Genomic DNA, 14,581 nt, shown 5'->3' on the forward strand with positions numbered 1-14,581 from the left:
AGGAGCCCCAGCATTGTAGCTATCCACCCTCCCTACGGAGTGGAACCAGGCATGAGGAAAGACAGCTGTGCCTGGGGCGGAGAGGACACTGTATCCAAGAAGCAGGGCAATTTTGTTTGCAACCATCTTCACATTCCAAACGGAGGAAGTATAAGATTGGACTCCGTGGCTGAGCTCACCAACGCTGTCCATTCAAGACAAGCCAGTCCATAAGCACACAGTTCCAGCCAATCTGCCCAAGTCTGTGTCTGCACCTGGGCCTCACCACCTGCCTTCTGGCAGCCCACTGCTTGCTCGAGAGCTACTCAGATTCTCCCAGGATCAGCTGAGAACTTTTTAGTTGCACATGACAGAGAATGTAACCCAGACTGGCTTCAGCAAAAATAGAATGTATTGGCTTTCACAGCCTGGAAAGTACAGGGACAAGGCCAGAATTACACGTGGCTTGATCCAGGGGCTCAAGCACTATTCCCAGGAATGGTGTTCCCTCTGCATGTCTCTGGGCTCCTCGGCCTCTGGGTGACCCCAATCTCATCTCAGCCCTCCTCTAGTGGCAGCAAGGTGGCTGTATCAGCTTCAGCCTCAAAGTGCTACCTGTGTTCAAGTTCAGCAAGAGAGAGAATGGCCAGCCTCTTTTCCAGTGGTTCCAGAAGATTCATGCTAACCCACTTTTTTGTTTCCCATTTGGTCACCTGCCATCTCTGAAGATCACAGTGGGCAGGTGTGAGGTACAGCCCCCTTTCTGGGGGCAGAAGGAAGAGTTAGATCCACCCACATCTGGTGAGTGACAGTGCAGTGAGGTAGTTCCCCAAGAGGAAACTGGGGTGCTCTTACCAGCAGCAAGGCAGGTGAACTTGAGGCAGCAGGCAGCATACATCCACTTTATTTCTGAATTCATTTTTCTCCTCTTTCTATAAAGAGCTCTTGACATGCCACTTTCTTCTCGAATGAAGTCTTGCCTAAGTGGAGGTCAGCTGAAGGCTCCTGTCATTAACAGTCCATCTTCATCTTGTAATTTCTCTCCCCTTGGTTGTCCACGAACTTGGACACAGTATAACATGTCTATTTGCATAATTCTTTCACCTTTGGACAGATATTTTACCATTAAGGCCAAACAGATTTTCTGTTGTTATTATCTTCATATTCTTTTTTTAACAGAGGGAAAGATGGAATAAGCTACTGTTTTAGCCTGAGTACAGAGTTAATAAGCCTTACAATGCTCAACACTGGAAACATCCTTGAGAGCGGAGCCACCGAAAGCTTCAACAAACCATTGACATTATGAAGAATTTTAAGTCACAAATTTTGCCACCATAAGGTAGCATGGGAAGAGGGAAAGGAGTACAGGATATGGCTTTTGATGGACCATGGCACACCTCCAGGGGGTGCCCTTCATGTCCTAGTCAATGTGGAAGGCACTTCCTGGACTTAGGATGCCCAGCATACCCAGTCATATACAACAGACTTGATCCTGTTTTCTCTACTGACCAGCTGTGTGGCCTGGGACAAGTCACTTGAACCCTCTGAGCCACAGGTCCCTCATCTAATATAGCACTATTAATAGGTCATTTGTAGGTTATTGAAGAAATCAGCATTAATAAATATAAAGCACTTAGGTCAATGCCTGGCACATCATCGGCACTCAGTAACTTTTCTACTTTGCCATTTTAATTCTATTATCAGCACAGCCACAAAATAGGTTTTTAATGTATGCTACAGTTGTACTGAAAAACCATAGAAACACTCCCAAAGAAAAGAACTCCCACCACTAAGAGGGCAATGTATGTGTCGCTTTCCTCTCTTGTAATTAGCCCAAATTTGTGTTAGATATTTGGTGAATTATTGGAATGTAGTTTTTACATCTACAAAAAAATGTTGTTTTAACAATGCTTTAGTAGCAAAAACACAAAGGTGTCTGCCACTTATTTCACTGACTTTATCTTTTCTCAAGGAAACCTCACTATATTTTTATTTGAATTCAAACATCAGGGAAACAGTTAGAGCAACACCCTCCTTGCCAGGGCATCCTTATTCTTTGTAAGGCAGTGGTCTACCTATTTCTTTTCTTATATAACAAGAAGAAGTATTATATAAAACAGTGATGCATTAAGACTATGTGGGGTGGATCCCAAGAATGCAAGGCTGGTTCAACATCTGAAAATCAATCAATATAGCGGCACCTGGCTGGCTCAGTTGGCTAAACATGTGACTCTTGACCTTGTGGTCTTGAGTTTGAGCCCCACGTTGGGTGTGCAGCCTACTTAAGAAAAAAAAAAAAAAAAGAGGAAAAGGAAAGAAAATCAATCAATATAACTCATTTCATTAAGAGACTAAAGAATAATCTTGTAATTATCTCTATAGAAGCTGGGAAGCTTTTTATTGAACTGAGGATCTGTTTGTGATTAAGAAAAAAAAATCTTAGGGCTCCTGGGTAGCTCAGCTGTTGAGTGTCCAACTCTTGATTTTGGCTCACGTGGTTATCTCAGGGTTGTGGGATCCAGCCCAGTGTAGGGCTCCACACTGGGCTGGGAGTCTGCTTGGGGTTTTCTCCTTCTCCCTCTCGCACTCCTCCTTTCCTCACTCACACTCTCTCTCTTTCACTCTCAAATGAATAAATCTGTGAAAAAAAAAAAATCTCAGCAAACTAGAAATAGGAAGAAACTTCCTTAATCGAATAAAAGGCATTTAAGAAGACCAACAGCTAATGTAATACTTAATGGTGAATAACTAAATGCTTCCCACCCAAAATCAAGAACAATGTGAGGATATCTACTCTCCCATTCCTATTTAATGTCATACTGAAGGTCCTAGCCAGTGATTTAAAGCAAGAAAAACACAATAAGAGGCATTCAGATTGGAAAAAAAGAAATAGAGTTTTCTACTTGTAAATGATGTAATTGTTGATGTAGAAAATCTACCAAAAAACTTCTAAAATTAAATGAGCTTAAACAAGGTCACAGGATACATACAAGGTCAACATACAAAAATCAATTGTTTATTTATATTCTAGCAATGAACAATTGGATTTTTTCTCTTGATGTCAAAATACCATTTACAATAACATCAAAAAAACATGAAATACTTAGGTATAAATCTAACTAAATATGTACAGGGTCTAATAAGCTGAAACTACAAAACACTGATTAAAAACATCAAAGACCTAAACCCATGGAGTGAGAAATGATTTTCTAGGTCAAAATTCTCAATATTATGATGTCAGCTCTCCCCAAACCAATCTATAGATTCAAGACAACCACAATTAAAATTTCAGAAGGATTTTTCTTGCAGATAGCAACAAACTGATTTAAAATTTTATGGAGAAAAGCAAAGAAATGAGAATAGCCAAAATGATTTGAAAAAGGGAAATACAGTTGGAGGACTCACACTACAGAATTTCAAAACTTACTGGAAAGTGATGGTTAAAAGAATGTGGTACTGGGGATAGCAGGGACACAGATTAATGAGACAGAACAAACAGCCCATAAATAGACCCACACAGTTTACGGTTAGTTGATTTTTGACAAACATGTATAGGTAATCCAATGGAGAATGTTTAGCCTTTTCAACAAAAGGTACAGGAATGATTCGACATCCATCCATATGCAAAAAAACCCAAAAACCTCATTCACACCATAATTAAAAAATTAACTCAAAATGGATTTTAGATCTAAGTGTACAACCCAAAACTATAAAATCTCTAGAAGAAAACATGGAAGAAAAATCTCTGTGACCTTAAGTTCGGCAAATATTTCTTAGATATGACATAATTCATAAAAGATAAAATTGGTAAAATAAACTTCATCCAAGTGTAGAACTTCTATCTTGTGAAAGACACTGATTAGAGAATTAAGAAACTACAGACTGTGGGAAGCTATTTGCAACTCAAATATTTGATGAGGGGCTTTTATCCAGGATATATAAAGAAGTCTAAAAACTCAGTAATAAAACAAACAGCATGATTTAAAAAACATGCAAAAGATTTAATAGCCACTTCACCAAATAAGATATACGGGTGGCAAAAAAGTACATGAAGAAATGCTCAACACCATTAGTCATCAGGAAAATGCATATTAGATACCGAGATACGATTTCACAATTCTTCTAATCAAAGTAAAAAAAGGAGACAATACCAAGTACTGGAGAAGGTGCCAAAGAACTGGAAGTCTTGTACATTGTTAGTGGGAATGCAAAATGAGACAGCCACTCGGGGACACAGTTTCATATAAAGTTGGATATACACTTAATGATATGGCCCAGCCATCCCACTCCTGGGTATTAACCCAAGAGAAGAAAAGAATGCTTTCTACTCAAAAAGCTGCACAAAATGTTTATAGTGGCTTTATTTGTAATCATTAAAAACTGGAAGAATCCAAACATCCTACCTGGAGAATGGATAAATAAATTGTGGTATATTCATACGAGGGAAAACTACACACTAATAAAAATGAACAAATCACTAATATAGAAGAATCTACGATGCATTATGGTAAGTAAAAGAAATCAGGATCGAAAGGCTGTCTAGCTTATGATCAATTCTATTTATATGACCAAAGGCAACATTATAGGATCAGAAAGTAGATCCTGGTTGCCTGGGGGTGGGGGATGGGAGGAATTGATTACAAAGGAGCAGCACAAGGAAATCTTTTTTGGGCAACAGAGTTGTTCTTGTATCTTGACGGTGGTAGAGATTACACAAATGTTTGCGTATAGAACCATATGCAAACAGTGAATTGTATTGTATGTCAATTTTTAGAAAGTAAACAGAGTGCAAGTGAAACAAAGAGTGCTGTCCTGAGTTCCTTTCCACGTTTCTAAGATTGAGACCTGCTGCTGGTAGTACAAGTCTCCTTAGCAGGAGACAAATTATTCATAAAAAGGAAAATGCATTTGCTTTTCAAAATGGGAGGAGGAGGAGGAAAAAGGAGAGAAGCCTGTGAGTACCAAGTAAACATGATAAATACTTTATAAGTTTGGGCTCTTAAACTGTCCATCTTCATGTGCGTGCTTTTCCGTAAATAGGCATGCAGTCTTTTATCCTTTAGATCATAGCTTTTTAATGACCCATATCCTTTTCAATTTGTATTTCCAGGATCAAACCTCACAAATATTGTCTAGGATAGACAACGTCATATCTGGGGTGTACGGTCTCGTACTTTTGTAGGCATCATGCATATTTCAATACTTCACCATCTAGTAAGTTACCCATCTGCTGACTCCTGATTTTTTAATGACAGGAAGGCTTGCACTGGGCACACTCTTCAGACTTTCTGAAATGTCACTTAATATTATCCTACATCATTACTCAGCTGTCTACTTGAGGGACAGTAGGATAGAAGAATTTAATTTTCAGGTCAGATTTCATAAGATTCTGGACCCAAATCTTTTTAAGAAAGTACATCCTGCTATAATTGGATCATCCATACATCATCCTCTTGACCTTCATAATCCAATCAATTAGGGGTCAGGTTTGTTAACCTGGGTCCATTAGCTCCTGTAAAACATGCTAAATGATTTCATTCTATTATGAGGAAAAATACGTAGGTATCTGGAGGCTAACAATATTAGGGATATAATTTAAAACTATAATTGGGTGGTCACAAAATAAATTCAGATTAGAACTTAAAAGGAAATTCTTGGAAAATACTTTTTCATTGGATTAAAGTTATAATGTCATCAAGACTAGTCAGTGGATACTGAATGTTTCATAATAACATACTGGGTGGATGTTTGCTCAAGACTCTTGAGTGATATTCAAAATTGTTTGTGCCCAGTATCATGAGATGAAAATATTACTGGACCAACTCTTCTAGAATAAACTGAGTTAGAATTATCATTGCTTTTCTTTTGCTTCTTAAGAGAAAATAGGCTGAAAAAAAGAAAAGAAGTTGAAAAAATAGATCACAAATCAGTGGTGTTTGTTGCCAGGACTCTTCATTGGGAGCTAGATATATGGCAACTTTGGAAATCCCAGGTAGGACGGCTGTGTGGGCCCGGGCAAGATCAGAGGCCAGGCTAGCTCAACCTGTATCTTGAGAAGTGTAATGAACCACAGGCAGGGTCATAAGATCTAAAAAGGATGGATTTCCCTTTTTAAATAAAACACTGGGATTTGGTAAATAAACATAAATTTGAAGATTCCAAAGTCTAATACACTGAATTTTCAGAATGAAATGACAGTATGCTCATTTGATGCAGGAATGGACAGACCACAAATTACGCTGGAATCCTGATGAATATGGTGGAATTCGTTCAATTAAAGTTCCATCAGAATCCCTCTGGCTTCCTGACATAGTTCTCTTTGAAAAGTAAGTATCCCAAAAGAAAAATACCCTGGTCAGATGAGGACCAGAGATGGAAAAGCCTGACTTTGGCAAAATAATTAAGAGAAATGTACAACTTTGAGTAAGAGGAGAACCGTTTCTTTTCTAAAATATTGTTTGACTCTGCGGTAGAAGAGTAATAAATGTGAACAGTAGAGGGAGGGGTGGGCAAAGCCCCAACTCATCAGTGTTCAACCGCTTTCACCACAGCGCGGATGGCCGGTTCGAAGGCTCCCTCATGACCAAAGTCATCGTGAGATCCAACGGCACCGTCATCTGGACGCCCCCCGCCAGTTACAAAAGCTCATGCACCATGGACGTCACGTTTTTCCCATTCGACCGGCAGAACTGCTCCATGAAGTTCGGGTCGTGGACTTACGATGGAACCATGGTTGACCTCGTTCTGATCAATGAAAATGTGGACAGGAAGGACTTCTTCGATAACGGAGAGTGGGAGATCCTCCATGCAAAAGGGATGAAGGGCAACAGGAGAGACGGCGTCTACTCCTATCCGTTCATCACTTACTCGTTCGTCCTGCGCCGCCTGCCCCTGTTCTACACCCTCTTCCTGATCATCCCCTGCCTGGGGCTGTCTTTCCTGACTGTGCTCGTGTTCTATCTCCCTTCTGACGAAGGGGAAAAGCTGTCCCTGTCAACCTCAGTGCTGGTTTCCCTGACCGTGTTTCTCCTGGTCATTGAGGAAATAATCCCGTCTTCCTCCAAAGTCATTCCTCTCATTGGGGAGTACCTGTTGTTCATTATGATTTTCGTGACCCTGTCGATTATTGTGACTGTTTTCGTGATTAACGTTCACCACAGATCCTCCTCCACTTACCACCCCATGGCCCCCTGGGTGAAACGACTGTTCCTGCAAAAACTTCCTACATTGCTTTGTATGAAGGACCACGTGGATCGCTACTCTTTCCCAGATAAAGATGAAAGTCAGCCAGTGGTGAAAGGTAAAACTCTAGAAAAAAGGAAACAGAGACAGGTGAGTGATGGAGAAACCGTTCTTGTTGCTTTCTTGGAAAAGGCGGCTGATTCCATCAGGTACATTTCAAGGCACGTGAAGAAGCAGCATTTCATCAACCAGGTGAGTCTATCCCGGCGGGGCCACCGAAGTGCGCAAGAACCAACATTCTCACATCTCTTGACAACACAGTGTTTAGACGTGACACTGTTAACTCTCTGCTTTTCACGGGTAGAATGTTAAGCGAGCCCTGACATCAGTAAGAATCTTAGTATGGATTTTTAGGAAGCAGTTCACAGAAACAGAAGGAGCAAAAGTGAAGCAAGTGTAAATTAAGCACCATTCCTTATAATTAGACATGTTTCTATTTAAAATAATTTAATTTTACATTTTAAGTTGGTTATCCCGGTCTCTGGTAATGTATCTCTCATTTTTAGTGCGATGGTTATTTCCATCTGTAGTATTTGGAAATAAAGGAACAGAATTTGGGGATTAATATACAGAAGAATAGAATAGATTTGGGGATTAATATAATCCTAAAATAGACAAATGATCCCAATAATAGACAAAGAACCCCAATAATAGGCAAAGACTATAGACAAAATAGACCAAAAAAAAAAGACAAAAAAGATTGCAATAATAGACAAAAGAACAGAATAGATTTGGGGATTAATATACAAATATAGTGTGCCAACAGATAGAACACTGTTCCTTTGGTGAGAGAAAAGAGCATAGTTATTTAGCTTACAGATTAAAAAAAAAGAAGAAGAAGCGTGGCGAGAGTGTGGATTTCAGACTCAAGGCAGTCGTGGACTCAGTACCTGCTGCTTAAAACAAGTTATAGGCCAATTTAGAGTGTTCGATTACTTTACTCTAAAGTCAGTGAAAATTAGTGCCAAGAGCCTGATCCCATAAACAAAATTATGAAAGAATTTCTTATTTTTATTTATTTATTTATTTAAATTCAATTAGCCAACACACAGTACATGATTAGTTTCAGATGTAGTGTTCAGTAATTCCTCAGCTGTGTATAAGGCCCAGTGCTCATCATATCATGTGCTGAAAGAATTTTTATAAAGAAATATCCTTCTATTATTTTATCTAGACGCTACTTAGTATATTGTCTCTCACTATTTGTTCTGTTTTTCATCCACTGAAAAACATTTTTAAAGCAATAGGAAAAATGCTGGTATAGAACAGACATTTCGGCTTTTCTTAAGGTTGTTTGTTGTTGTTTCTCTACAGTGTTTAAAAATTCTAATTCCAAGATTCAAATAGCCTTTTAAAAAATTATAAAAGTAACACCTTATCAGGGTAAGGAATTTGGAAAATACAAAAAACATAAACAAGAAAATTAAAATCATTAACAATCCCAATACTTAAGGTTGACACTTGAAACATTCCAATGTGTCTTCTTTGTGTTTTTCCCCCAGAGTTTTACTCCTAAAGCAGAATGTGCAGAATGCTTTCAGGCTCTCCATCAGTACCTATGCCCCTTTGAGAATTCCTGTTAGGTTCCATCTTTACAAACTCCCCACAGAAGAGAAATGGAACATTCCTTTTCCTTCGAAAGAGAACTAGCCCCTGTCCTCCACACCTCTCAACTTGTTCCTGCTCTGACCTTGTTCTGATAGCGTCCTGCTCACTGTTCCCCAACTTCCCTTCCTCCAAAGGGACCCGGTCTCCCCTCCCCCTTACGGATTGCCCTCCTGTCCTGATCACTGCTGTCCTCGGCGGTTTCCCGGCATTCCCGAGGTGCAGCGGCCACAGTCACACGTGCATTTTTGAGAACCGAAGCCCTGCACATCTGAGTATTACCCCTTTCCGATCCCTTGAAGTGAGTTCAGAACAGTTGCCCTGCATCTTGAAAGGAAGGCATCTTTTTCTCTTTTGCAGATGGTACAAGACTGGAAATTCGTAGCCCAAGTTCTGGACCGAATCTTTCTGTGGCTCTTTCTGACAGTGTCAGTTACAGGCTCTGTTCTGATCTTTACTCCCGCTTTGAGGATGTGGCTCCACAGTTCCCACTAGCAATCCAGAGCCGTCTAAAATACCATAAAGACAAAATTACACCTTAGGACTGACCTCCAGCTAGCTGTATATACAGTATCCAAATGCATGAGCTGCTTAGAAGGGCCTGGGTGGGACTCAGAGAAACTGAACATTGGCAAATGTGGGTTTGCCCACTGTAAACGCATGATTGCCACTGGAGCTCCTCAGGGACCCTGCCTTGGCCTCCTCAGACGTTCCGGGACTCGTAGGTTCCAGGCTTGACATCACAGCCAGAACACACTAGGCGTGTTGCTGGCTGCTGGACTGGAGGAGCCCCCAGAAAGCTGCACTGAGGCCCCGCCAAGGACACACACTGGGAATTCAAGACTGTCTCCAGGTCAAGCTCTTTGTTTGCTCAGACCTGGGCCTCCTGCGTCCGCTGGTGTCCTGGGTGGTTTTGCCCGAGTTTGCAGACGGGTGGTGTGTGTCATGTTGCTGCAAATCTCAACAACCATCTGGGGGAATTGCCCCGGTTGGACAGACCTGGCACAGCACACTGGTTTTCACGAAGATTCCAAGATGTCTGGTAACTGAAGTCCCTCTCCTCTCCCTACAAACGTGGTATTTGTTGAAAATAATCTCTCTTGTGGCACCTGGGTGGCTCAGTCGGTTAAGCAGCTGCCTTCAGCTCAGGTCATGATCCCAGAGTCATGGAATCGAACCCTGCATCGGGCTCCCTGCTGAGTGCAGAGCCTGCTTCTCCCTCTCCCTCTGCCCGCCATTCTGCCTCCTTGTGCTCTCTCTCTCTCTCTATCTCTCTGTCAAATAAATAAATAAAATCTTAAAAAAAAAAAAAAAAGAACGAAGAGAAAATAGTCTCTCTTGAATGTGGTGGCCTCTCAGGTGGGTGGTATTCACGGATTATTCAGAACATCATAAAGGTTTTCTGATGCTGAAACTAGAGCCTACTGTGAGTTGCGACTTGCTTAAAGGGTCATATCAAAATAACTGACAAGAGAAACAGTGCCGTCTGTTACCGGCATTGCAGCCATTAATACCCATTACCTTTTCCTAGAAAATACAAGGACCAAACATTCTCTAATGATGGGTTTTTATGTCCCTGCACCCAATCTAATCCACCTCAACAGTGCACTCGAGGCTTTCCATTCTGTTTCTTTTCTTGTTTCTTTTTCTTCTTCTTCTTCTTCTTTTTTTTATGAGAATACTTAAGTTCTACTGTCAGCAAATTTTAATTATACAATGTAGTGTGATCTGCTTGTCACCGTGTTGTGTATCAGATCCTCAGACCTCATTCATCTCATAACTGACAGTGGATACCCTTTAACCAACGTCTTCCTAACTTACCTGTCCACCAGCCCCTGGCATCCTCTTTTCTACTCTCTGTTTCTATGAGTTTGACCTTTTTTTCAGTATTCGTCTTTCTCTGTCAGACTTTTTCACTTTTTAGCATAATGCCCTCCAGGTCCATGTGTTGTTGCAAGCGACAGGATTTGTGTCTTTTTTAAGGCTGAATCATGTTCCCATGTGTGTGCGTGTGTGTGTGTGTGTGATCACATTTCCTCCATCCATTCCTCCATCAACAGACTTCGGTTGTTTTCATACCTCGGCTATGGTGGATAATGCTGCAGTGAATGCGGGCGTGTGGATATTTCTTTGAGAAAATGATTTCGTTTCCTTTGGATACACCCAGAAGTGGATGGATGACATAGTAGTTCTATTCTCCATTTCCTGAGAAACCTCATAACCCTTTTTTTATAGGGACCATACCAATTTCCATTCCCATCAACAGCGCCAGAAGGTTTCCTTTTCTCCACATCCTCACCAGGGTTTTGGTACCTCTTGTCTTTCTTACAACAGCCGTTCTAACGGGCCTGAGCTACTCTCTCCCTGTGGTCTTCATTTGCACTTTCTTGATGCTGAGCACTTTTCAGGGACCTGTTGACCGTCCGTGTGTCTTTGGAAGCATATCCATTCAGATCATTTACTCATTTTTCAGTTGGGTGATTTGGTGTTTTCCTGTTGAGTTGTATGAGTTCCGTATTCTTTGTATACTAACCTCTTACCAGGGACATGGTTTCCAAATATTTTCTCCTGTTTCATAGGCTGTCTTTTCATTTCGCTGATGGTTGCTGTGAAGTTTAGTTTGGTATGGTCCCACTTGCTTATTGCTGCTTGTGTTGCCTTTGCTTTTGGTGTTAAAAAAAAAATAAAAAAGCATTGCCAACACTCTTGCTTTCATGGTTGTGAGTTCAAGACCTATGCTGGGCATAGAGATTATGTAATAAAAAACGGCTCCCTCAGGGAGCCGTTCATCCCCACCCTGCCAACTCCCTCTTGAAGATTCATCAGGGAGAATAAATTCAGATGCTTTTTGCCCTCCAAAATTGCTGCTGCCAAATCCTGAATCTTAGCTTGAAGCAATTGTTCTTTTCCCCCAGACTTAAATCTTAATCCCTTCTAGATTATTTTGTGGGGGGGTATGTTTCCCTTAAATAGTTTACAGCTGAGATGGAGTTTCACCCGTTCACATATGTTGTTACCATTGATATGGTTAGTCTCATTCATGTCATTTCGTTTTGTGTTTCCTATATAATGTCTTGATCTTTTTTTCTTTTCTTTTCTTTTCTTTTCTTTTTTTTTTTTTTTTTTTGCTTCTTTTCAGTCCTGACTGATTTGTCTGTTGTTCCTTCTTCTCTATTGGTTTGAAAGCTATGCACCCATTTCTATTAATTTATTAATGAACATATTCAAGCTTTTTTTTTCAGAGAGAGAGGGAGTATGGTGGAGGGACAGAGGGAGAGAATCTTTTTTTTTTTTTTTAAAGATTTGATTCATTTGAGAGAGAGACAGAGCGCACATGAGCGGGTGTTGGGGGGGAGGGAAAGAGGGAGAGGAGGAAGCAGACTTCCTGCAGAGCAGGGAGCCTGATGTGGGGCTCGATCCCAAGACCCTGAGATCACGACCTGAACTAAAGTCAGATGCTCAACCAACTGAGTCACCCAGGCACCTCAAGAGTGAGAGAAAGAATCTTAAGCAGACTCCATGCTCAGTGTGGAACCCCACACAAGCCTCCATCTCACAGTCCTAAGATCACGACCTGAGCCGAAACCAGGAGTCAGTTGCTTAACTGAGCCACCCAGGCGCCCCCAAACTTCTTTTAATTGGCGTTGGGATTTAATGTCCTAGCCACCGCTCTTGAAATGAAACAATTCCTTTAGCACTTTCACTTCCCCTCTTCTTCTACTGCCTTTTATATTTTATGTAAATCACTAGAATTTTAGTTCCAGGTTATTGATTTTTTATAGTATGTGTTTCTTTCTTCTGAATAATTTATTGACAATATATTCTGTCCACGACCGCATTATAAACAAGTAATTGTTTTACTCATTTCTTGATTCACCACTTTTTTTCTCCTGTTTTCTTTCCCCTGATTCATTTTATTATCTCAGAGGAATACATCCCCAAGCAATTCTTTTAGATAGTTTTGAGTGGGGTTACCTTTTCTGAATCCTTGCATTTCTAAGACTGGTTAGGTTGGCCCTCATAGGATAGGTTGGTTGAGTGTGGAATTTTGAATTCAAAATCATTTTCCCTCAGAACTGTGAAGATAGTATTCTACAATTTCCTATTATCTTTTTTCTTTTCTTTTCAATTTCCCACATTCTAAATGAGAAGTATGGTGAGGGTTGATTCTTATTCTTTTTTCCTATAGATTCCTGTTTTTCTCTTTATGAAACTCTTGGACTTTTCTTTTTATCTTTGGACTTCAGAAATGTCACCTGAATATGCGGTATGTATCCAAATGTAGAGGTTGTACTCTCTCTTGCTCTTTCTCCCTCTCTGGTTTTATCTTGGCACTTGATAACTAATGTCTTTCTTCAACTCCTGCAAATTTTCTTTTCTTCTCTCTTTTATTATTTCTGATCCTCCATTATTCTCCTCCTTTCTTTTCGAAATTTCTAGAAGGATCTCAGTATTTGTCTTCCATGTTTATTAACTTATTAACGTTTGTTTTATACTTTTATTTCCTTAATTATTTACATTGTCAGCTTGATAATACCACTGACTAATTTGATATTCAGTCATAGTCTACTTTGCTATGCAACACACCTACCAAGGTGAGGTTTTGTTTGTTTGTGGAAGAATTATGTATTTGATTTCTAAGAACTCAGTTCTTCTTTTTGGATGTCATATGCTCTGTAATAACTTGGGGGAATACTAATTGTGGTTGTTTTTCAGTCTCCTTCTGTTGTCTGGGTTAATAATTTTTCTTTGGTGGTTAATTCTTCTACTGATTTTGTTTAATGCTTTGTGTGGTAGTTTTACCCCCAGCGTTTGTTGATTTTGATATTGTTTCTTTATCTGACAGTGGAAACCACTTCTAGTTACAGGAAACCAGGCTCCAGGTGTTTTCCTTTACTGTCTGTGTCCAAGAAACCATTTCTCTAAGGTGTGTGACTAGTTTGTCTTCTACATTCGAGGAACCCCTTTCTCCTTGGCAGCCATAAAGGATCTGGGGCACTAAACTATTTCTCTGGCTCCAATGACCATTCTGGTTTCTCCAGTCAGAATGTCCACCAACTGGGACAGACCATGGAAGCCATGATAAAAACTGGAAGACTGCTACAGCTGTTCTTGTCCCTTTTCCTGATTACTCAGCAGTTATACCTTAAGTCTCGCCTGCATATAATCTTATAATTACTGTGGGGTTTTGTTAGAAAGAAAATAATTTCTTTAGTGGTCCCATCTTTCCTTCATGGGACCAAAATTCCACTGTTCTTTTAGGTTTTTATCATAAATCTGACCTCCTGTCTTAACACATTTCAGCCATTCCCCACCAATTTGATCTATGAAGGTATCTCAGCTGACTTTCCAGTGCTATTATGGTTGTATGTTTTTAACATTTCTTTTTTTTTTTTTATTTAGTTTCCAGTCTCACAATTTTTTTTTAAGATTTTATTTATTTATTTGACAGACAGAGATCACAAGTAGGCAGAGAGGCAGGCAGAGAGAGACAGAGAAAAGCAGGCTCCTCACTGAGCAGAGAGCCTGACATGGGGCTCGATCCCAGAACCCTGGGATCATGACCTGAGCCGAAAGCAGAGGCTTTAACCCACTGAGCCACCCAGGCGCCCCTATATTTCTTTTGATACATCAGTAGGACTTGATATATCAATAAGATTTGGTATATCAACAGGAAAAAATTTTAAAAAGAAAAGGAAACATATTAGCCAGCCATTTCATACTGATCTTTTCTAAATCTCAATCCTTATAGACA

At 40.2% G+C, this 14,581-nt stretch overlaps 1 protein-coding gene across 1 annotated transcript in view; it reads left to right on the top strand.

The window, feature by feature from the left end:
- The window catches only part of CHRNB3 (cholinergic receptor nicotinic beta 3 subunit), a gene marked incomplete at both ends in the record, with an annotated part of 28,421 nt that extends 19,100 nt beyond the window's left edge, over positions 1-9,321 (top strand). The window contains 3 exons of the mRNA XM_080797348.1: positions 6,196-6,305; positions 6,531-7,413; positions 9,187-9,321. Coding sequence (XP_080653474.1) covers positions 6,196-6,305; positions 6,531-7,413; positions 9,187-9,321 — 1,128 coding nt within the window. The remainder of the gene's footprint in view (positions 1-6,195; positions 6,306-6,530; positions 7,414-9,186) is intronic.
- Between the last annotated feature and the right edge of the window lie 5,260 nt (positions 9,322-14,581).

The sequence above is a fragment of the Martes martes genome (assembly GCF_963455335.1).
Source record: "Martes martes genome assembly, chromosome: 2".
In the NCBI taxonomy this organism is placed as follows: domain Eukaryota; kingdom Metazoa; phylum Chordata; class Mammalia; order Carnivora; family Mustelidae; genus Martes; species Martes martes.